At 36.1% G+C, this 22,628-nt stretch overlaps 1 protein-coding gene across 1 annotated transcript in view; it reads right to left on the bottom strand.

Annotated features, from left to right (window-relative positions):
• Window positions 1-832: 832 nt before the first annotated feature.
• LOC113083312 (cilia- and flagella-associated protein 58) overlaps window positions 833-22,628 on the bottom strand; it is an 88,242-nt gene continuing 66,446 nt past the window's right edge. Inside the window, exons 16-18 of the mRNA XM_026254463.1 lie at window positions 17,599-17,718; window positions 14,781-14,914; window positions 833-1,152 (exon numbers count right to left, since the gene is read on the bottom strand). Coding sequence (XP_026110248.1) covers window positions 1,011-1,152; window positions 14,781-14,914; window positions 17,599-17,718 — 396 coding nt within the window. The 3' untranslated portion in view covers window positions 833-1,010. The remainder of the gene's footprint in view (window positions 1,153-14,780; window positions 14,915-17,598; window positions 17,719-22,628) is intronic.

Here is a 22,628-nt window from a genome sequence, read left to right on the forward strand (position 1 = left end):
TTAGCATTAGCATTCATCTCCAATGGTAGATCTCAGAAGCACATGGCTTGCATGCTACCATCTTTGATTGGCTGATGATACCACAAGAATGTGAAAAGGCCTTCACTAGTGACAGGAAAGAATCTACTTCATGCTTTTAAGGATCCATAGTATAGGCAAACTGTTTACGAGGCGATAATAATACAGAGGAACGCAGGAACAGAAACATAAAAATATTGATTCTGCTCGGAGTGTACCGATTGTATTTTTATTTGATTTTTCTGCTTTCAAGCCCCGATAAAAATACACTGTAAACCCAAAACTTATGTTATTTTTATGCATATCATTTTGCCCTAAGCTTTGCAGAATGCTAAAGCCAAATTGTGCACTTCATGCAAAGAGGACTATTTGATGCAAAGAGCTTCTGTTTATGTAGCGCGTTCCAAATTGGATACTTATGAGACTTCATTTTTCAGTTAGGATGCTGCTTATGTAGGCAGTTGACACTAAGTCAGCTCAATAGGGTTTAGTATGTGATTGTATGTCCAAAATGGCTTAGAAACCATTACAGTATATAGGCTCTTAGACCAACCAGAGTACAATTCATTGCATGCACTTACAAATCCAAAAAAAAAAAAAAAAACCCACATGTACAAGGGTGTTGACGAAGGCAACATGTACACCCAGTGTCATATTATAGTCAGCAGCCAACAACACCTGCACACTAGAAAACCAGAGTACACTACATCTGAGAGCAACACAGATAAACAGAGGACTAGAGAGGCAAACAGAGACTGTGTTTGCGTGTGGATCTGTGTAAGTGTTTAGTGCAGAATGAAACAGAAACTTTTGAGTGAAAACAATAGACTTTATTTATTCTAGAAGGCAAAAAGAACTGACTTTAGTGCATGACTTGCAGCAGCTGACTGTGTAGTTGGCCAGCACCAATAGAGCTGAATAAATAGGAGAAAATACGGTCTATCAAGAGGCGATGATGGGTGAAGAGGGTCCTCAGAGGGGTCTGGCGGGCATCAGGACTGTTGTTCCAAAGCTTGAAGTGTCATCCTGTTGTGCTGTTTAAAACTGAAGCCTCCACCAGTGAATCTAGCACCGTCTGGACGCTGAGGCTGGATCACAGGCTGTCCTGCCTGGGTGAGATTTCGCTCCTTCTCCCTGCAAAGATAACAGAGAGCAGAAAAATACAATTATGGGTCATACACACAAGGTGTGCAGTTGAGTTCTGTCCACGCTGTCTGAATTTGTCTTCATGTGCACATGCATCAGATGTTTATTTTATTCTAATTTAATAAAAAAATACAAATATAAACAAAAAAATAAATAAATACCTCTGAAGTCAATATATTGTCCAGTCCTATTAAAAATGTATGTTTCATTATCATTTAGATTATGTGTTATCATCCCTAACCTCAGGATGAATGTTGCTGTAATAATTCCATGGGAAATTGTTTTAGATGAAACCATCTCCTAATTAACAGCTTGAAAGTTCTTTCATACTCTGAAATCTAAATATGATATTTAATAATCTTCATAATAAATCATATTCATGATACAATTTATTTATTTATTATTAGTTTATGCTCACCAAGGTTGAATTTATTTGAACAAGTATACAGTAAAAGTAATATTATTAGTAATATTATATAGTAGTAATATTATTTTTAAACCTATAATATATATATATATATATATATATATATATATATATATATATATATATATACACACACACACACACACACACACACACACACACACGGGGAAAAAAAATAATACAATTTACGGTAAAAAAAACAGCTGCTGTTGTTGCCAGAATTTTACCTTTAAAATACGGTAAGCCGCATTTTAGGTTTTACAGTTTACTGTCATTTCATCAGCTGAGATAATATAAAATATGCCAACCTACTGATGTACTGTTTTGTATTATTACAGTAATAATAGGCATAATACATTTAAAACATCATGTCAAAAAAAAAAAAAAAGAAGGCAAGACGAAGCAGGCGGTGGCACAAACATCTTGAGTGTACTGAGTGTTCACACAAAGTACTGTAAAATGTACGTCTTCATTATAAATGACTATAGTGACAAGTTGTTAAAATGTCTTGAGATCCTGAGATGTTCCATTCCATTGCACTCGTCTAACAGCTGTTAAACGCAAGAAAGCATCCTGGGTGTTTATGACCCCCTTAAAGTGCAGAAAGATGCACGGTTGGGTACGCTTTTTCTATTACCGTCCCACAAATAAACATCCACTGTGGGGTGAAGCACCCACATCTACAAAAATCCCACAAAAAAAAAAAAAAACATTTCAAGCTACGCACACACTCACATTTACATACACTATCTCTGTCCTCTTGTAGCATACACTCCTGTCCAACACCCACACACCAGACAAAAAGAGCCACACGCTCTTTCTGTTTCCCAGGAGAAAACATCTGTTACTATCCAGCTCACTTTCAACTGTGCTCCAGTGATCATGGATCTCTCGTTCAACACACTATTATTCCAAGACCTTTCAAACACACACACACACACACACACATCTCTCACTTACTTTGTTTGTCCAATACCAAATGCCATCAATTAATATTCACTGACTGTGTAATGCAATTTCACAGTGGGGCCGATGAAGACATTTGGCAACAAGCTTTAAACATGAGCAAACATAAAGCACGTCCAAACTTTGTTTCTCGCGGTGGTAAACAAACAGAATAAAATTAATGTTGCCAGTAAGATGAAATATGCTAATTTAATGTGCTGATATACTGATCTTCTACAATGTGCAACACACACCTTTGTTAAAATCTCAGAAAATGTAGTTTAATGTTTCATGACCCTTTAAACTGCTTGTAGTAAAAGAGTTTTTATCGACGATCTCTATCTTTTACAGCACAAGCAGACTTGTTGACAGATGCTTGAGCTCACAAGTTTCCTCTGTGTCAGAGCTGCACACTGACTCAACAGTATTTAGTTCTGAGTGTGGCATACTTCAACTAGTTGCTGATATCAGATTGTCTCAGCTGTACATGTTCACTGGCGCAGAGTCGAATGTGCATTTTCAATGCATTCTCTACTGGAGCTGACTCACGCAGAGGATTATGGGATTGACAAGCAGGGAAAGTGGAGAGAACATTAAAAAGTTGAGAAATGCTATACGGTGGGTGTCAGCCAGTCGCTGTGAGATGAAGGCAGTGGATTCGCTCATAAGGAAAATCTGTCAATAATGATGGAGATTATTGAGGGTTAAAAGTTTTTCTTTTTTAAAGAAATGTCTAGCAGCCATTACCCCAATGTTCAGTGCCAAATTATCTTTCAAAAGTCATTGTAATATGTTGATTTGCTGCCCAATAAATATTTCTTATTATCCAAAAAAAAAAAAAAAATCTTTTTTTTTTTTGTTTCTCAAAAAATTAATTGATCATTTGAAACAGAAATCTTCTGGCACACACACACAAACATTATTATTTTTGTTGTTATTTTGACTTGTTTAATGCCTCCCTACTGAATAAATTTCTTTAATAAATTAAAGAGCTCACTTTAAACTTTCCAGCAGTATAGTGTATTTAATTTAGATGTCAAATGCAGTTTCATTGTGACTATGTTTAAGAAAATTATTAAATTGACACAAAATGTATACTCTAATGTATTCAGATAATAATGCAAGATTTTTGAACTCTAATTAGGGGTGCGCAATAAATATCGTCCGATAATTAATGCGCATCTCGTCAGTAAAGCCGGTTCTCTAGTCAGCGGTTAATTCCATCAGGTGCGTGATTTCACATAGAGCAGCTGTTACTTATAGAGCAGCTGTTATAGAGGAGCCATTGTTAACTGAGAAGCTGCGCAAATCCACGTTCCTTTTCAGCGTTTATTTGCGCATCTTCTCAGTTAACAACGGCTCCGTGTAGTAACAGCTGCTCTATGTGAAATCATGCACCTGATGGAATTTACCGCTGATTAGAGAACCGGCTTTACTGACGAGATGCGCATTAATTATCGGACAATATTTATCGTGCACCCCTAACTCTAATTGAATATATTTATGAATGTTGGCCTTGTATTGAAACAAACAAACTTTAAAATGTCTGTATAAATCAATTGGTAAACTGACAAAATTTAATTCGAAATGTAATAATATTGATTTCAGAATGTCTAAATGTGGATCCAAATGTCAAAAGCATATCAGTGAGTAAAAGGACCAAATAAGTGGTTCTCTGCTTCCATCTAGTGGTTACAAATGCAATTTCAGGGAATTTACTATAGAAATTGTGTTTTTAACATTTATTTATTATAGTGCCTTTTTTTGCCCAATTTCCATAAAATGTTGCATGCTTGTTTAGATTGATATGATGCAGAGCCACCAAGTGGCCAAAATCATAGCATCTTTATTTACTGTGACCTCAGACTGAACTACATGTTCGAGTTTGGCAAAAATATTTCTTTCCATTCAAGAGTTATAGTCATTTTAGTAAAAGCAGGTTTTTGCTGAGGCATGTGTTTAATGCATCGTGAACCAGTGATTCCAATGATATAATACGCTTGAGACTAAACAGGTTAGGAGATTTGAGCGATTTCGTACTTTTGATGGCTGTAGCGCCACTGTCTGGCCGACTGGGGGGAGTCTTAGTGACGTTGTACACAGTTTGAGTACTACAATCCCACCAAATTTCTACAACTTACAGTTTGGTCTGCCCCATCAGTTTTAGATGGAGATTGCTGATCCTTGGCCATTCCAACGATTACAATAGGGTTTCAGTGCTATGCTTTTAAGAGTGATTTTTAAGTCTACAGCAAGTGTTTAAAATTGGACTATAGCAGCATACAAGAAATGAAAAAAAACTCAAGAGACAAACAGCCAACATTTTTGTCTATTTTGAACAAAAGGTGGCTGGACACAGCTCTGAATCATTCTGGCCCAATTTAACACCTGTTTATTTGTTTGTATGAAAAAAAAAAAACAGGTATATCTCAGTGTTCCTGTTGTCCCTGGTCTTTAATTACAAAATGGCCCTCCGTCAAATTACATTCATTTTGTTAATATTGTTTATTAAACGCATGATTAATTTATTGGAGCAAATAAATCAATCAGCATGTATAGTAGCGCTGTAATAATCCACAGGAAATTTAAAAATCAGTGAATTAGGAATCAGGACATAACTGTATTATATGGAATTATGCAGAAAGCAGTTACATTACGTGCTGAGTTTATTCAATACATGCCCAAGCCGGCAGGAATAATAAAGGGAAAGATATGATTATTTGCCTGTCTTTCAAATCAGTCGGCTCACTCCATCTGGATGATTATATGTCCCCTCTACCTCAGTAATTCAATTATGATCTATAGTTCCACGTAGGCAAGCGGAAAGAAGGAAACAGAGAATAAAGTAAAGAGAAGGGAGGGAGGGAAGAATGGCCACTCTAGAGATTATAAATCAATAACAGACGGTGATCTGTGTGTGGCTGGAATGTGAAGGTTTCATATCTTTAGGAGTACAGCAGTGAATATTCCTCTCACACTTTTTTTGCTTTTCTTTTCATCAGTAAAATTACACAGTATCTTCCAACAAACACTTTTCTTTCTTCAAACAGCTCAACCGGTCTTCATGCCCTCTCACTTTCAATATTTTGTTAAAGGATGATGGAAAGATAGGATTACTTAACACGTTAGCGCATATTAACATATTTTTACACCTAAATTCAGTAATGCAATCAATAATAATTGGATTAATAAAAGATTTCAAATAGTTTTCAAAATTTTCGTGCTACAGAAATAAAAACTAAATGCACCCAGGGATAAGCATGCTGGTAATTTTACAAATTTTACAAATAAATCTACAGATAACTGAGATCCATTTGTGCCACTTGACATTTATGCTAAGAAAACATGTAAAAATCAGTATCTTTCATTTAGCAGATGCACTTCTTTGGTTGGATCCATATTTTTAAGAAAGCTTGTCAAGCTAAAAATAGTTTCACAAACAATAGCAATCAGACTAAAATTGCTCATTTTACAATTCCCCACTTTGCTGCTATTAGCAATTGTGTGACATTACACCACATTTTTAATCACGCTCCTGTGTGTGTTTTTACTTTGCTGGTTCCTTTGCTAAGACAATATAGATCTGCCATCACAAAACTCTATAATCCAGCTTGCAAAATTCTTCTCAAAGAAGCAACCTCTTCTATGCACATCTAGGACGTATCCCATTCCGCTGGAAGAGGTCATAGCAAGACCTCTCAAACCTGAGAGCAATTACACGGCTCTTCATGAAGCAGAGCTTCAGTCCACAATGAGAGTCTATTTTGAGGTTATGGTTTTTCAGTACAGCCTTCACATAATCCAACGCTGGTGGCAGTTTAATACAGCATTGAGAGTGTTTATGTGTTTGGTGTGAGCAATCAAACTTCCAACTTATTTTTCCCTCTCTACTAATTTCATGTCTCTGTGTATCGATGTAAGCAAATCTCCCTTTACAGATGAAATATCTGAAACTGATCCCACTTTAAATGAAGTTCACAGAGACGTCAAAAAAATCTCTAAAGTCCAGGCAAACAGCCAAACAAATGATTCCTCTTTGAACATCATTGGGCACGTTTCCATCTACAATCAACCGAATACTAATGAAATCAATGTCAATGTCAGCTAGACATTGCAAGCTGCCGTCTATGGAATGTAATTTCTCCACAGTGCTCAACAGAGGATCATTTGCATTATGTTTTGGCACAAAAACACTGACTTAACTGGAGGTTGCTCTAGACGGACGAGAACCATCTCGCCATCTTTCACTTAATCTCACTCCACTTTTTTTTTTCCCTTCTCTACATCTCTCCCATGAGACTGTGATCTTTATTGTAATGGCCTGAAAGTGGCTACAGCCACATCCATGACTCAGCGAATCGCTAGAGCAGATTGCAGTAGACTACTCCTTAACCACAAGACTTGGCTAAATTCCAAGATCCGTTCCATAATTAAAGTGAAAGATGTTGCTATTCAATCTGAAGACAGTAGTGTGGTAAGTAAGGCAGTATGGTTAGATACAGCGTGCCTCATCCTAATGTCAGAGGAGTCAGAGGAGACTCTTCCAGCTGAGCCTGGCTTCTCTCAAGGTTTTTCGGTTCATTACCTAAACATGTTATGCTTTTTTTTTTTTCTTATTGCCACAGTCACTGATGTCTTCGAGACATTGTGGTATGATTCTTTGATTTGAAACAACGAAACAATACAAATGAACTGACCTGACCATAATGCTGGCTAAAAAAGCCCAAAATCTAAATAAACTTCAAGATCCACAACTTTAAATAGTGAAGTGACGTTACATTCAGCCAAGTATGGTGACCCATACTCAGAATTCATGCTCTGCGTTTAACCCATCCAAAGTGCACACACACAGTAGTGAACACACACAAACCGTGAACACCCATACCATGTATTTTTCTCTCACGGTGATGACATCATAGACTGCAGCATGTTTAATAGGGTGCATTCACACTAATGTGCAGATATATTTAAACAAATCAAATGCTTTGTCCTGTCCTCAAGGCATCACTCTGTAATTTTGCATTATACAAGCACTTTGAGATGCAAATGCATTTTATCGTACGAATGATTGTTTGAACAAAGAAGTGAAATATTCATGCAATCAACACATTAAACACATTAAAATGTTCCTTTACACATTAAAACCACACAAAATTACACATTAATCTAATGGGTGGCATTATTTTTAGAGAACCACCACTCTAAATATACAGTGAGATTTTTATTTTTATTTTTTTATAATTTTTTTAATAACTTCTGACAGCTGAATTTATCACAATTAATTGTGAATAAACTCCAAGGGGCAGCCTAAAGAATTGCATATAAAAGAGCATATTCTTGTGTCCACATCTTGTGAAATCAATGTGAATTCCAACAAAGTCAAAAGGCTCTAAAAGGCTCCAAAACAGAAGGAAAACAAAAACAACTTGTCAGGAAACTGACAAAACTGTGGCAGCTGAAAGTCTTACAAGTAAGTAATTCTTATTTAAAACCCCCGACTCCGCTCTCAACCAAACCTCCACAAGATATTTCCAGTCAGTAAGCGCTCACTCAACTATGAGCCAAGAAGTTATTCCTGAAGGGCTGTATTTGCGCATTTGCTTATATGCACGCTGAGTGTTTTTCTGCACCTTGTCACGCTTGATCAACTCTCATTACTGCCTCTTGTTTGCATCACACCTCATAAACATGGCTACCAGTGCTGCTCATCTCACTCGCTACCCAGAATGCAATAATCCACATGTCCTCATTTGCATGCAATTTATTGTGAACTTGTCAGTGCGTGGTTGCCTCCTGTCTATTCTCTCATTTCAAATGAAGGCATCAAGACGCCATCATTCATCGCACGTCATCTGAAACAGAGAATTTACAAGCTGAGCCAGCTGTGATTACATTTCTCTTGGTTCCATTCAGCAAGCGAGAAAACAAAAAGGCAGAAAATGAATGATTTGATGAGAGGCAACATTAAAGGCCCAGTCAGAAAGTTGAAAATGTTTAAAGTGATTTGTTTGTTTTGCAGTGGTTAGCGAAATATTGATGGCTTGCGATACAATGCTGTCTAGGGACACTGAGCCGTTAATTGACACCACAAGTTTATTTCTTCTGCTGTGCTCTGATTTAAAAGAAATCTTTGAGTAATATTACTTCACTGTCCCAAAACCCCGAAATAAAAAAACTTAAAACTTCATATAACATTTAAGACATCAAGCAATAGCATTAAAATATTCCTAATTACTATTGATCTCTTGTTTTTGCCATTCTGACATTTGGTTTAAACGGCCTACAATTCTTTGAAAGAGAGAGGGGGAAAGCGAGGTCTATTTCGATGTGCGGTCTGTTAGGCCTTATTCAATCAATAGACTGAAATAAATTCTTGGAGCTTATTACGTGTTTTCCCTAGGAGACAAGAAGGAAGCAAACAGTGTTTATTTGCTTTGCTTTCAACATGTTCTTAAGGGTTCTATAAATGCAGTATAAAAATTAAATTTGGTTGACTGTTAATCCTTTGTGTGGTATTGCAGTTCAATACAGAAACTTGCATTGCCACCCACTCCAATTGTGACAATTATTTTGTGGTTTTGCAATGTTTACTTTGGACTTAAATGTCAAACCTTATGAGCTCTCCACCAATGATAAAAAGGAAATTTGTGATCTGGAAAAAAAAAGCATGAAAGTGTACATTGAAATAGTGGTACTGAACAGCAAATTGAATCCAAAAGGTAAAACAGATTACTCTTTAACTTCTACTCAGATCAGTTCTTAAAAGAGCAAAATGTCTGCACAGTTGTTGTTGTTTTTTTATATTACATTTATTTATTTATTTAATGGATTTATGTACTCTTAGTTAGTAGATTACAGTGATTTTATCTTCTTGTTGTTCTTGTTCTTGTTCTTGTTATTATTAAAGATTAGCTCTTAAACCTTTCTTCAAAATCTAGATGAATGGTAAGATACTAGCTGTGCTACCCAGTAACATCAGAGAAAAAAAAAAGTCATTCATGTCTGCGGGCGTCTAGCTTACTCTTGACACGGCACCAGCTTGCCAAGTGTTCATGTTTACAAGTAGGTAGCACCTTTTGCGTGAAGCCAAGGTGTATTATAAAAAATACACCATTGTGTGGTTAAAGCAGTTAATCCAAATGTCCTGAGCGAGCCAAAATGGCTTCCGGAGTTTTGGAGCAGATGGAGCCAGTTACCACACCTCAGTAGAGCTGAACCACGCAAGCAGAGAGAACAGAAAGGCTTGGTCGAGATTAAGTTTTAAATGGTCTGTGAGCACATCTGAAAAGCGAAGGAGAGAAAATGAAAAAAAGACAAAGACAAAGGACAGTTAATGGAAAACAATAGCATGAAGCATAAAAGCCTTTAAGTGAAAGATAGAGAATAAAACCCAACAGGACAGGAAAGAATACAGAAGAGTAAACACACTTGAACCTATCAAAACAAAAACACAGTGGCTTTAGCTTCTGCTCCATGCTGACAGATTATTTGATAACAGAGGAGAAGGCTAGGGCAACTATTTTTAATCTAAAATTAATTAGGGGAATTTCATTTGGTCCTGAAAGCAACCATGCAATCATTAACATAAGGAGCAAAATTACACAGCGCCAAGCTTTTGATCAGCAAGAGACTGCTATTAGGAACAAAGGGAGTGTCAGTGTTCATTTACTTTATAATGCTATTGTCGATTCTTTGAAATGCCATTCACAACATATGCACTGGAGTTTAAACCTTTTCCATTCCCCAAACTCCCCAAAAACTAAAATTATAAATGTGTGAATGCATAATTCAGAGTAGATTGTTCCGATGCAAACAGCAATGAGGCCATTATGGCAGTGAGCTTTACATACAATATCTGCTATAGACAGTAGTCACTAGTCAGGAGTAAATTTACTGTATCCATGTCAGCTGGAGTGCTGCTGCTGTTAAAGTAAGACAAGGACATACTGTACCAAACACGAAGAAATTCTTATATTTTTTGTTTTGTTTTTTTTAACTCTAAATTGTGTTTTCAGGCTGATAATATAATTTGCAAAGGGGAAAAGAGTGTGAAAATGAGAAAGTCTCAGGTTTTTGAACCCAACTGTATTAAGCTTAATGGAAATCTACTGGTCAGTTACATTTACACACAAAGGTCCTGCATTATTTATTCAACCTTTTAACCATCAAAATCAATCCATCGACTCGTTTTGACCCATCTAAATCTATTCATTGATGTTGCTATAATTGCTGCTCTAAGCCATCAAAGATTTTCTGCCCATTACGAATGTAGACGGGCTGCAACATGCGCTAACCAGAGAGATTCAAACAAGCTAGGCAAGCAGATTTCTGCTCCCTTGATGCCGTGTGTGTGTTCCACTCATCTCCTGTCTTATTTCAAGAAACACGGCCATCCCATCCAGTAAATTGAAAATGTGAAAATGTTAAATGCAAAGCATGCAGCATTCAGCATTACCGAACCACATATTATTTAATAGAAATTATTTAATATAAACATTGTTTTCCTCCAATATTTTAACACAATTGACAGTTTTAGTAAATGGTAAGAAAAGCTTTATAACTTTCACACGAGCAGGACATTTATATCGGATGTTGCACTGCTGGGGAAAACAAAAGTGAATTGCATGGAGTCCTGCACATGACATGTGGTGGGAAAAATAGATATTAATAATTTGTTGGCCACATTTAATTAAATCATTCCCTTGTTAAATTAAGATTAAGGAACAAATTACTACAACATGGCCACAATAACATAAATAAATACAAAATAAATAAAGAAATTACCGAAATTCTGAAGCCCCCCACATGTCATGTCTAGGGCTCCATACAAATAAACTCCACTAAATGATTAGAAGCTAGTAAATAAAAAGCTAAAAGCTACTAACAAAGCGTAAATAAATACATTCATAGCACAATAACTCCATAACACTGATAGCACTGTGCTGTGAATACTGCTTTTAGTGACTAAACCACTTTAAAAAATGGTTTAATTTAGTCAAGATTCAGTTCGATATCAAGGTGTTAGTGTTTCTTAACAGAGCTGTTTCAGTGTACAGTAGCTGTTTTGTCTCAAATGGCCTTTGAATCACTTGTAGTGCTCTCTTTAAATACCTCTGTCCTTCAGCTAAATGTCTTCATCCCTCCGCTGGTGTGAGGAAAACAAGACCTTCCCCACTGCTTATGAATGACTTGTTTTGGTGTGAAAACAGTGATGTGGGATTTGTGTAGAATTAAGTCATTGGTCTGAGCTCACGAGATGTCAGGGGGGGGGGGAGGAAATCAATATACTGCCCATCAGAAAGGCTTAAGTACGATGTTTAAACATGCAGCCAGGAGAATTCAAAATAGAGGAGGAAGTGATGTCTGTGCTTGGCCTGGACAAAGAGCTCAAAGCTGTTCACACCAAGAATGATAACTACAAAGATAACCATATTAGCATTTAAGCACACACTCAAGAGCCGCTTTAAATTCTCAAGTCCGTTATAGTAGGATGGATTCTGATTAGCTGTCAATGTTTTAATCATTTATCATTAATGCTTTGAAATTGATTCCAACGATATTGATTCTCTGTGCCTCTATCTATCGTTATAGCTGTGGTGTGTACTCTGTGGACTATTCTTTAATATTGAGAATGATTTTTACAACTATATTTTCACTTTTCACTAGTTATCATGCTTGGTGTGAATTAAAAAAAAAACTGTTGCAAGAACATTATATTAACTATATGGCACCTTGTTAAAATGGACAAGGGTATTCGTATTTCTTGTTATATCTGATAAATATGCATAGCCAGGAAAAAGGCAGACGTGAACCTAATCTCATGGCACATTACTTCATCAGCATTTCACGTTCATAAAGCCAAAAAGCTATCAGGATTATTTTTGATTTAAAAACACATTTAAGGCTCACATCGATTGTCTTATATTTAGATTTTCAAGCCCTGCTGAAAAAGAAAACTGGTTTAAACAAGCTTGTAACAGTACCAATAATGTAACATTTTCTTTTTTTTCTTTTTTTAAGAAGTGAGGAAGTAAAAGTTAACAGAAACATTAATACTTCTTAGAACATTTGCACTTTTTAGAATATTCCTACGTACATTATTGTTGAGATCAGAATTTTTTTAATTTTATTTTTTGGGTGGTGTGGTGGTAAAAAAAAAAATAGTCAGCAGACACATTAAACTGATCAAAACTTTACAGTAAAAATAATGTTACTATTATAAAAGATTCTCTATTTTAAATGAATTATCAAAGAAATACCACAGTTTTCATAAAAATATTAAGCAGCAACTGTTTTCAACATTAACAATATATTTTAAAAAAATGCTGTTTGAGCACCAAATCAGGGTAGTAAAATGATTTCTGAAAGATCATGTGACACTGTAGATTGAAGTTCTGGATGCTGAAAATGAACATTCACAATTAAAGGAATAAATTACTTTTTAAAATACTTTAAGTTAGAAATCAGTAATTTTGAATTGTAATAATTTTCAGCTGTTTTTACTGGGGGGTTGGTTTAAAAAAAATATTTACCGACCCCAAACTTTTTTCAACGGTAGTATACGCATTTCTACTTCATTACTTTGATTAATAGACAGATCAAATGCACAGAATAAATCTACTGCGAGGACTGATAGAGAAAAGTAAATCATTAACTCACCTATATATATCTCAATTATAAATCAAGTCATTCTCTGGGATACTGTTATGAATTTGTAGATCAGCAGAGATGATGGATGCTATTCATTTCACTCTTATTAAGACACCACACAAAGGCAACCGGGCATTTTCCTCAGACTCCTACTGGTCGACCATGAAGTCTGAAAGCTGTCCAGTTAAAACAGTTGGACATTCTGTGATGTGACAGGAAGTAGAGCAGTTGTGCTTCTAAACCAGGCGACGGAGACCGGCCAATCAGATCCATGCAGTCTGTGTCTGTTGCCATAGATGTGCCAACCTCTAACTGAAGAAAGCCTTGTCCACTTCTATTTTGTTTTGTAACCAGTGAATCTAGTTACAATATATATGGTATGAAAAACTACTTTACTTTTCTTTTTTTTTTTTTATCACATATCTTAGGCAGAAACCTACATTGCACGGGCCTTATTCAAGAAACACCTGCAGAACTGATTTGTACAAACATTTTTACATAAATTGTCCTATTCAATTCAACATCGTAAGAATTGGTTTACACACAAATTTGCTCTGCTCGTGTTTCAGAAATAAGGCCCAATGTGTGTGTTCTGAAAGGATGTGTGTGTGTGGGACAGAAAGAGTGGGCTGAAGTGTGTATACTGTATGGGTAACAGTAGTGTTTAGAAGATTGCATACAAATCAATCGTCAACCCCCCTAAAAACATTCTCTCCCAAACAATTGCGTTAGAAAATAAGACTCCCCAGGATAAACAACATACATGCTTCCAAAATAGCACACGATTAGTCATAATTTCATTAGATCGAAGGCCAATAGCAGTGGAATCTGGCAGGGTCCTACTAATCAGCGAGTAACAGAGAGCGATTTTGCATCACTCTGTAATTTTCAGTGTCACGATTTGGCTCCCAAGAACACAGAGACGAAACGAGAGAAATCTTTCCAATTCACTGGCTCATTGATTTCTCTCCAAATGCCTTTTTCCTTTCTCGCCGTTATCTGAGGGTATCATTTTCATCCGTGTCAGAGGGTGCTGTTCTTGTCTGCTTGTTGGCAATATCGAAGGTCGTTTGCTGTCAGGACCATGAAATATCTGGATACACAGACACCACACACATCCAAACACTATAAGTGCTTTCTGCTGGTCTGATTTACACAGTGGGTAAAACGTTACATTTTATGCTGATCTGGGATTAACGTCTTGCACCTGAACCCACATGCACACACACATATACACTCAAATACTGGCACATGGTTGCTTTTAGACACTTATAAAATTTTGCTCATCATTTACTCACCCTGATTAATGGTGACTGATGCTTTCAAGCTTTTTAAAAGCATGCAAAAGCACCACAAGCATCATAAACGTGGTCTATACACATTTAGACTTTTATGAGCCATTTGGACTACTTTTATAATTCTGCTTTTGCATCCTTTTTTGAGCTTGAATGCTTTAGACCACATTTACTGTAAATTGAAAAAGTGGTCTTTTGTTATTCCACAGAAGAAAGTCATACAGGTTTGGAAGGACATCATAATTGTGAGTAGATGATGATAGAATTGTCATTTTTGGGTTTAGGCCTTCCTTTCTCACCTGTGCTCCTGGTCTTTCCGTTTCTGTGCGAGGTATTTTTTCTTGACTTCTTGGAGTTCATGGGCCAGACGTTCGATCTCATACTTGTAGTCTTCTGATTGGGACTCGTGCATGTTGAGCTCTGCTGTTAAGACCTGTGAAAGAAAAGGTAAGCTTGAAACCGTTAAAATATCCTGACTTGTAAATTCTATATTTATGCACTTGGCTGCTTCAAACTTGCCTGGCAACCTTAACCAGGTCAATTGCACAAAAACCTTAATAATTTAATTATATGCAATGGTACAGTACATATAATCATTTGTTCCAGTTAAGTTAATTTAAGCATATTTTAATAAAAAAAAAATAGATTTATCTGGTATCTAAAATTAGTAGGAAAATTTGGTTAATTTAATTAAAACAAATATGATATATTAGTTTAATTCAGAGCTGAAATGGCCTATATATTAACTATATTGCTTTGCAAATTAATTGTTTGGTGATTAATTTATATGTTTTTTTTATTATTATTAATTCCATTGGAATCTTTTTTCATATTATTATATACTGAACATTAATGCTTTTAGTTATGAGAGTAGTTCATTCTTCTCTTCAGGTGAAGATTAGGTGCTCCACATAATCACGGTAAAACACTGTATCTCACAGCCTCAAGCAGTTCTTTGTTTTTGTGCTTCAAGTTATGTTGCAAACCATCAAAATACTGCAAAGCGTCTAAGAGCCCATTTGTCAATTACTTTGAAATGTTTCCTAAAGCTGCGCTCACCCTTCAGTGGGCACCTCTTTGCTATAAATGTGCCCTAGTTGTACAGTTGTGATCTATCACTGAGGATGTGTTCGGCATGACACGGTCACCTCATCTCTTCCTCCGAGCAAGGAACGGAGTGATTTCCTCTGCGGCATCTCATTGATCTCCGTCAATCTTTGCACATATCAGTCAAGCTCTAATTGTCATTCATCCAATGTGCTCCAAACCACCCACATAGTGCAGGTGACCCAACAGCCCAGAGCTCAGTAATCAAAGGAACAGAAAGAAGAGAGATGCTAAAGAGAAGGAGGAAGAGAGAGGAAGTAATAAATGAAGAAATCCCGGATGTGTTCTGCTGCAGAGCTGGCTTTGGATTGGATGATTTGCAAAGATAATTGCACATGACAGGCATTCAAAATGTTTCTGCTCATTGATCATGTTTTTGATATAAATGTTGTTCCATTTGCAAAATAAAATATAAATAATTGAAAATAAAATAACTATATTGAATAAAATAAGATTAATTAAATAATAACATTTGAAAAACGTCAACAAGTCAATAATAAATCAATTCCAAATCAGTATTTTTTGGCAGAATAATTGTTTAGCTATAAACAATAGTAATAATTTTTGGTAATAATTTATATATATATATATATATATATATATATATATATATATAACAGACTGTCGTAATATATATGCAATATCTTTACCAAATGATAAATAATTAAAATAATTAATCCAATAATTAATATCATGTTATTCCAAGATATTGCATATATATTACGGCAGTCTATATATATATATATATCAATTAAAAAGTACCACAACTTATTACTATTGTTTATATATATATAAAACACAGTACAAAGTATAATTATAATAATAACAACAACTTTAAAAATTTAATCAATTCCAAGTCTGCTGCACATTTTTATCATTACCATTTTTTCTTTGTTTTTATAGATTTTTAAAAATTTTATTTATTATTATTTTTGCTTATTTATTTATTTCCCAAAAATAAGCATTGTTTAATCAACTTTTTAAAGAAAAAACTGCACTTTAGGCACATTTTGAATAAATGGACAAAACACTTCATCTGTTGTGAGCTTTTCATATGGCGTATAATAATATTCAGACTACTGGGTATTTTACAAAGACAAAACTCTGGAAACATCTTCCAAGCAAGCATGGAGAGTCAAAAAACCGGTGTTAATTAATGTTAATTTCCTAAAGGAGGCTGGAGCGGGAGGACATGCTTCAATCAAAACAGAGAATGGGATGATTTTTCTGTTTGGCTCATTAGTAAGGCTTCTGTTCTAATGTTAATTACGCTGAGCTTTGTTTATTTAAAGCTTTGCCAGTGATGCTCGCGGTGCGTAACTCATTTTAAGCTTGGCAATAAATTATCAGAAAGCCAAACCTCCCTATGCCTACCTTCGAGCCATTATTTGTAAGCTCAAGGGCGCCAGAGAGTTTTATACTCCACACTGCAGATATTCTAATAGATCAGCTCTGAATTTCTGCCGAGCTAAGGACTTTTGAGTCTTTAAAGTCTGTTACGTCCATTTTTGTAAAGAATGGTGAATGTAATGGAGCACTTTCTACTGTCCTGACTGCAGAGGACGGTTAGCCTGGGTTTCAGATCCAGGGATAGTTTCCTGGATCCTATTCATCATCCTGATCATCCTGATCAAAACGCAGCTCAAAGATCAGCGTATATCAATGGCAGTTGGATATTATAAGGTCACCGAAGGCTCAGCAGAGACTCATAAGTTTTTAACTGCACTCATCTCTGCTTCTTGCCTATTTAATAGAACAGGACGAGGCAGCCTAAACCGAACCGACTCATTAAAAATGACATTAGTGGTCGCTGTCTCCAGATGGAGCTGAACTCTTAATTAAGTGGTGAAGTAACTAATTATTCATGGTGAGAGGGGGAATAAGGAGATGAAAATGATGGGAGAGGAGTGAGAGGAGGAATGATTTATGTGAGATAAAGCCCTCAGCGGGTGGGAACGCGGGATCCAGCTGACAGATCGAAGAAACACAAGAAGAAATGTATTAGCGGACCTTCAGTTGTTTGGTCTTCTCCCGCAGCGTTCGCTGATACACCTGTAGTTTTTCCACTGCTTCCGGACCAGGCTGCTGAGCAAGGATGTGTTTCAGCTCGACGTAAAGTCTCTCTTTCTCCTGCAACAAAAAAAGTATAATTAATTTTAAATATGCAGTATCATAAAGTACCAAATTTAATATTATTGCATTTTTAATTCAATTTTTAAAATAATTTAATGTAATTTTTTTATTGTATTTAATTTTAAACATGAAGTATCATTAAGTACCAAAGTTAATTTAATTTAATTCAATTTAATTTAATTTTTCAATACAATTTTAAAGTGTTTTAGTCTATTTAATTGTAAACAAGGTATTATAAAGCATCTAACTTGATTTAGTATCATACCTAATTTTATTTTATTTTATTTGTAATAAAATATTTCTGTAATTATAATTTTTAATATATAAATTAATGTTCTAAATTGAATCTTTGTTCATTAATTGTATTTAATTTTAAAGTATGTTAAAGCACCAAATTTAATTACATTTTTAATTTAATGACATTTTTAATACCAACCCATAGAAGTTGATGCCAACCCCTCAGACAACACCAAATTTTGCCATAAGTTTGATCGCAGCATATAATCACTGCTGTTAATAGTGTTCACTGTCTGTTTGATTACATGACATTAACTAACTGCTTGATTTTTACCTTACATTTCTGTCATATGGACCTCAACCTGAGATAGTCACCACGAATAAGCGATTAATAAATATAATGTAGAAACTTTAATTTTCTGTAAAGCTGTTTTGCAGTGATTTGCATTGTGAAAAGCGCTATACAAATAAACTTGAATTGAACTGAATTAAATCAATTTTCATGTCAATTTTCATGTCAATTTTCATGTCATTTCAACAAATAAAAAATAATTTTAATGTAACTTTTAATTTAATTGAATTTAATATTAAAAAAATAGTACATAACATTAGTTCACTATCGTTAGTTAACTGTATGTAAACAGTGACAAATCCCAGTGATATTATTCTATTATCTTTTGACAACTCTACAATGAATCAAATCCTCTAAAACACTGTGAAAATTCTCTGAGATGTCCAAAATGTGTCACACCTTTTCTCTTGGAAAGAGTTCAAAAGAGATATTTGTTAGTTCAGAGCATGAGATCTCTTTTACCATCAGTTGAAAATGATAAGCAGAGATGCTATTTTTCAGTGTCACATCACAGAAAAAAAAGCTACAGTTAGATGACTGACTGGACTGACAGCTAATTCATTTTGTAAGCTAGTGTTAATTATCCAAGTGTGTGGATGAAAGAAAGATGGCCAACTAACACTAATCCCAGCACTGACCATGTAATGACACAAACACACACACACACACACACACACACACTCACTCACTCACATGCATATATACTGTATGGATCGTCAATGTTGCTAATTAGAGAGGGAGTACTGTCCAGTTTAAACTCATCAATGCTAATAAATGCAGACTGTCTGGTGTCTAAAATGATCACTAATATAAAAACCCTGAATTTTCCATGGAATATAAATGATGTGCCACAGGAGAAATCATGAATTCAGCGGGTTTAGGACGACTGAAAGAAGATCGTTCACGATCAAAAGGACCAGCATTCAAAATGAAGACACAATCATGGCTTCGACATTCACAAAACAGTCCTTTGTCTCAAACTCATTACTGCACACAACACACAGAAACATTATAGATTTATTGCAAAGCTGAAATCTTAACACATTTTTTCCTCTAAAGCTCCCTGCTTTTTCTTTTTGCTGGTTCTTCACAGCCACGGTGGCCGTCTCTTCATAATTTCATCAATAGTGACGCGAGTTTGTTTGTGTGTGTGTGATAGAGAGCGAGTCAGCTGATGAATGATTTATGACTGTGAGGCGTCTGGACTTTAATACACTGACTTTTATAGGATGACAACAAGGCCGAGATCAAACCCAGTCTCAGACTCCACCTTTCACCAACTCTGTGTCTCACGCAAACATCTGCACTCATAGCGCATTATCAAAGAACACATCACTTCAGCATCCCAAAACATTTCCACGGTTTGATAATGCTAATACAGTTACACGTGTCCTCAACGGAGACCCAGCAACCTGTCTGTTTACCTCAGCCTCGCACTTTGATTCTGTCTGTCTGTCTTACTCTATTTAGCATGAATATAACACTAAGAATAATGTCAACATACATTTTAGAGCTTTATTTCTCAGAGGAAAGGATTTATTGCTCTGAGGTTAGTCTTTTGTGGCTCCTCTTCTTAACTGAATTATTTCGAGTTCAAAATAAGTTAAGCTCTATAAAAATGATTTTTCTCAGACCGCCGATCGCAGAACTTGCCATCATGCAGGTTGTGACACTGCTGAGATTTCTTCTGAAATTTTACAAAGGACACAGTTATAAGCATCAGTTTCCCAGGAAAAATTAACTGAGATTTCATCCATGTTTTGTATGCACATTTTTTGAATATTGGATAAAATATGGTAGATAAAATCTCCCAAATACACACACACACAAAATCATACTTTATCATAAAGTGGATTAGCCTGATGATAGTTATTAAAAATGTATTTTACAGTACCTACCGAATAGAAAAACACTGTCTATAAATCCGATACTCTGATAATAATTCATCCTCCCTGAGGAAAAGACAAAGAATATCTGGCTTTTAATGACCACACCACAGGGCCCTTCAAATCGTCATCTCTCCATATCCTTGCTCTCTTTCTTTCATTTTTACTCCATTTCCATCTCTCTCCCCCAAGCTCATATTTAACAGCATGTCTTCTATAGTCATCCTCTTACTTAAGTATTTTTACACATTGTTAACAAACAGGAAGTCACATTGCTTAGCCTCATTCGGACTTCATTTCCTCTATGTCAGACTGAATAATCACAGAAGCCTATGTGACATGAAGAACACTAGAAGTAACCGGAGTAGCTCTGCTGTCCCTGTTCAGCACGATAGGTAGACGACAAGTGCAATTTAAAAGCAAACAGATGTTCTGTGTGTCACTCCATTCAGAGATGAAGACAACACACTGTGACTGACAGTGACGGGAACACGCTCAATTTTCACACCCCCGCAACAGTTTTCGCTGCAAAAGAATTCGGACGACAATTGCACGTCTACCGGCTTCTGACCTGTCTTACGATGGAGACATCCTCCCTTGACAGCTACGATTTTGACAGTCACAATGACTTTATTTTGCTGCTCCTGCTGTCATGGCACAAGTTGTGTCATAAATGAGTGGAGAAAAGCTTTTGTGACTTCAAGCAGTTAGTCTCAATCAGTGGATCTCATAAGGTCAACAACAACAAAAATTGCAAGGGATATCTTAAAGGTCACATTTTTCATGTTTTTTTGAAGTTTTGATTGTGTTTACAGTGTGCAATAAAACGTGTTCATTTTTCGCATGTAAAAAAAACTTCTTTTCACACAATTCACTTATCTGTATACCACTGTTTGCACTGTCATAAAAACGGGCTGATGTCTTCCTGGTTCTATAAAGTCCCTCCTTCAGAAATACGTAACGAGTTCTGATTGTACCAGCGGTTTTCTGTGTAGTGATTTGACACCAGCTTAGCCACGTTGCCCTCCTGGAAATGCAATTGGGCTAGTTTTGGAGTAGTTTTGAGAAGCAAGGGGGCAACATTTTTTTTGAAAACCTGGCAATCCTGAACGCACGTGCTGAAGATGAAATGGAAGCTTTAGCCTAAGTTCTGCCAGGAAGACTCAATCACTTCGTCACTAATTACCTTCATCATTATCCAATCACGTCTTTATACTCCTGTATAAAAGATCGTACTTACACATGTTTGAGTTCGCAGATGCCAACGCGACAACAACCGCAGATTCCGACGCGATTGTACTTGCTCAAGCTGTTGTGTTTATTCATCTACTTGCTGTAATTAAGTTCGTGCCCCGCAAACTATCTAGAGTTTGACGTTCCTCTAAGATGCACACGGGATCGTCGGCTTAGCTCCGCGTGGCGGCGATCATCTGCAGTCGTTGAGTTGGATGATTTACAAGCTTTTCTCGGCAGAGGATGTGAACATTGGCGGAGTTCCGTGTGCTTCCAGGCCAGGGTTGCCAGGTTCTCAAAACCGCCAGTTACTAAATAATAAAAAAAAAAAAAAAAAAAAAAAAGCCCAATCGCGTTCAAAAGGGATTTATCGGTAGAATTCACATTCTAGGGGCTATATATAACACTATTGGGGTCACCTCAAACCCAGGACAGAAAAGGCATCCCACAAAAAAAAAAAAAAAAAAAAAAACGGTCTTGGCAACGCTGGTGCTTTCCGAGATGTCGCGTCAGTGCTGCTCGGGTCTCAACACCTGAAAAGACTTTGGTCTCAATCAACAAATATTCATCTGTACGCTCACGTGAACCTGCACGAATGAAGTCTCTCCGGACCAGCAGACAGAATTAAGGCTGCCGGTCTCTTCGGCATCTCGCCTCCATCACTTCACAAGTCTACAGCATTATAAGTATCATTTCGTTCTATGCACTTGCGGCGCCTGGGCATTAATTTATTCTCTGCAAGGATTTTTACTTACACGTTCAAATAAAGCACTGGGCGTTTCGTGCTTGTTTATCTAGCAGACTTGCACAGCATAATTAAGATGTTGATCATAGTGCATGCAGTTTTCTGAAAAACTTCTTCGTAATGAGGCACTTTAAGGCTCATCATAAACGCTACAATCTTTATACTGATAAAGCTTTTTCGCATTTCTTATATAAAAAAAAAAAAAAAAAAAAAAAGCTCTGTCTAGCACACTTGAGATTCGCTGTTTTAATCCTATGCTTTAATATTTGTTTATTCAGTCTTTCATTTGCGTTATTCCTGAAAAGTTCATACTCTAATGGGATTCTATGGTTGCAGATGCAGGGAACCGCTGCTCTCACCTCATCTTTACATGGCTTACTCTTGGGCTAGTGAATTATGAACACTGGATCTACCAAGCTGATGCGTATGGACCCTTCTTTTGAGTCGTAGGTAA

This window comes from Carassius auratus, unplaced genomic scaffold (genome assembly GCF_003368295.1).
Source record: "Carassius auratus strain Wakin unplaced genomic scaffold, ASM336829v1 scaf_tig00037710, whole genome shotgun sequence".
NCBI lineage: Eukaryota > Metazoa > Chordata > Actinopteri > Cypriniformes > Cyprinidae > Carassius > Carassius auratus.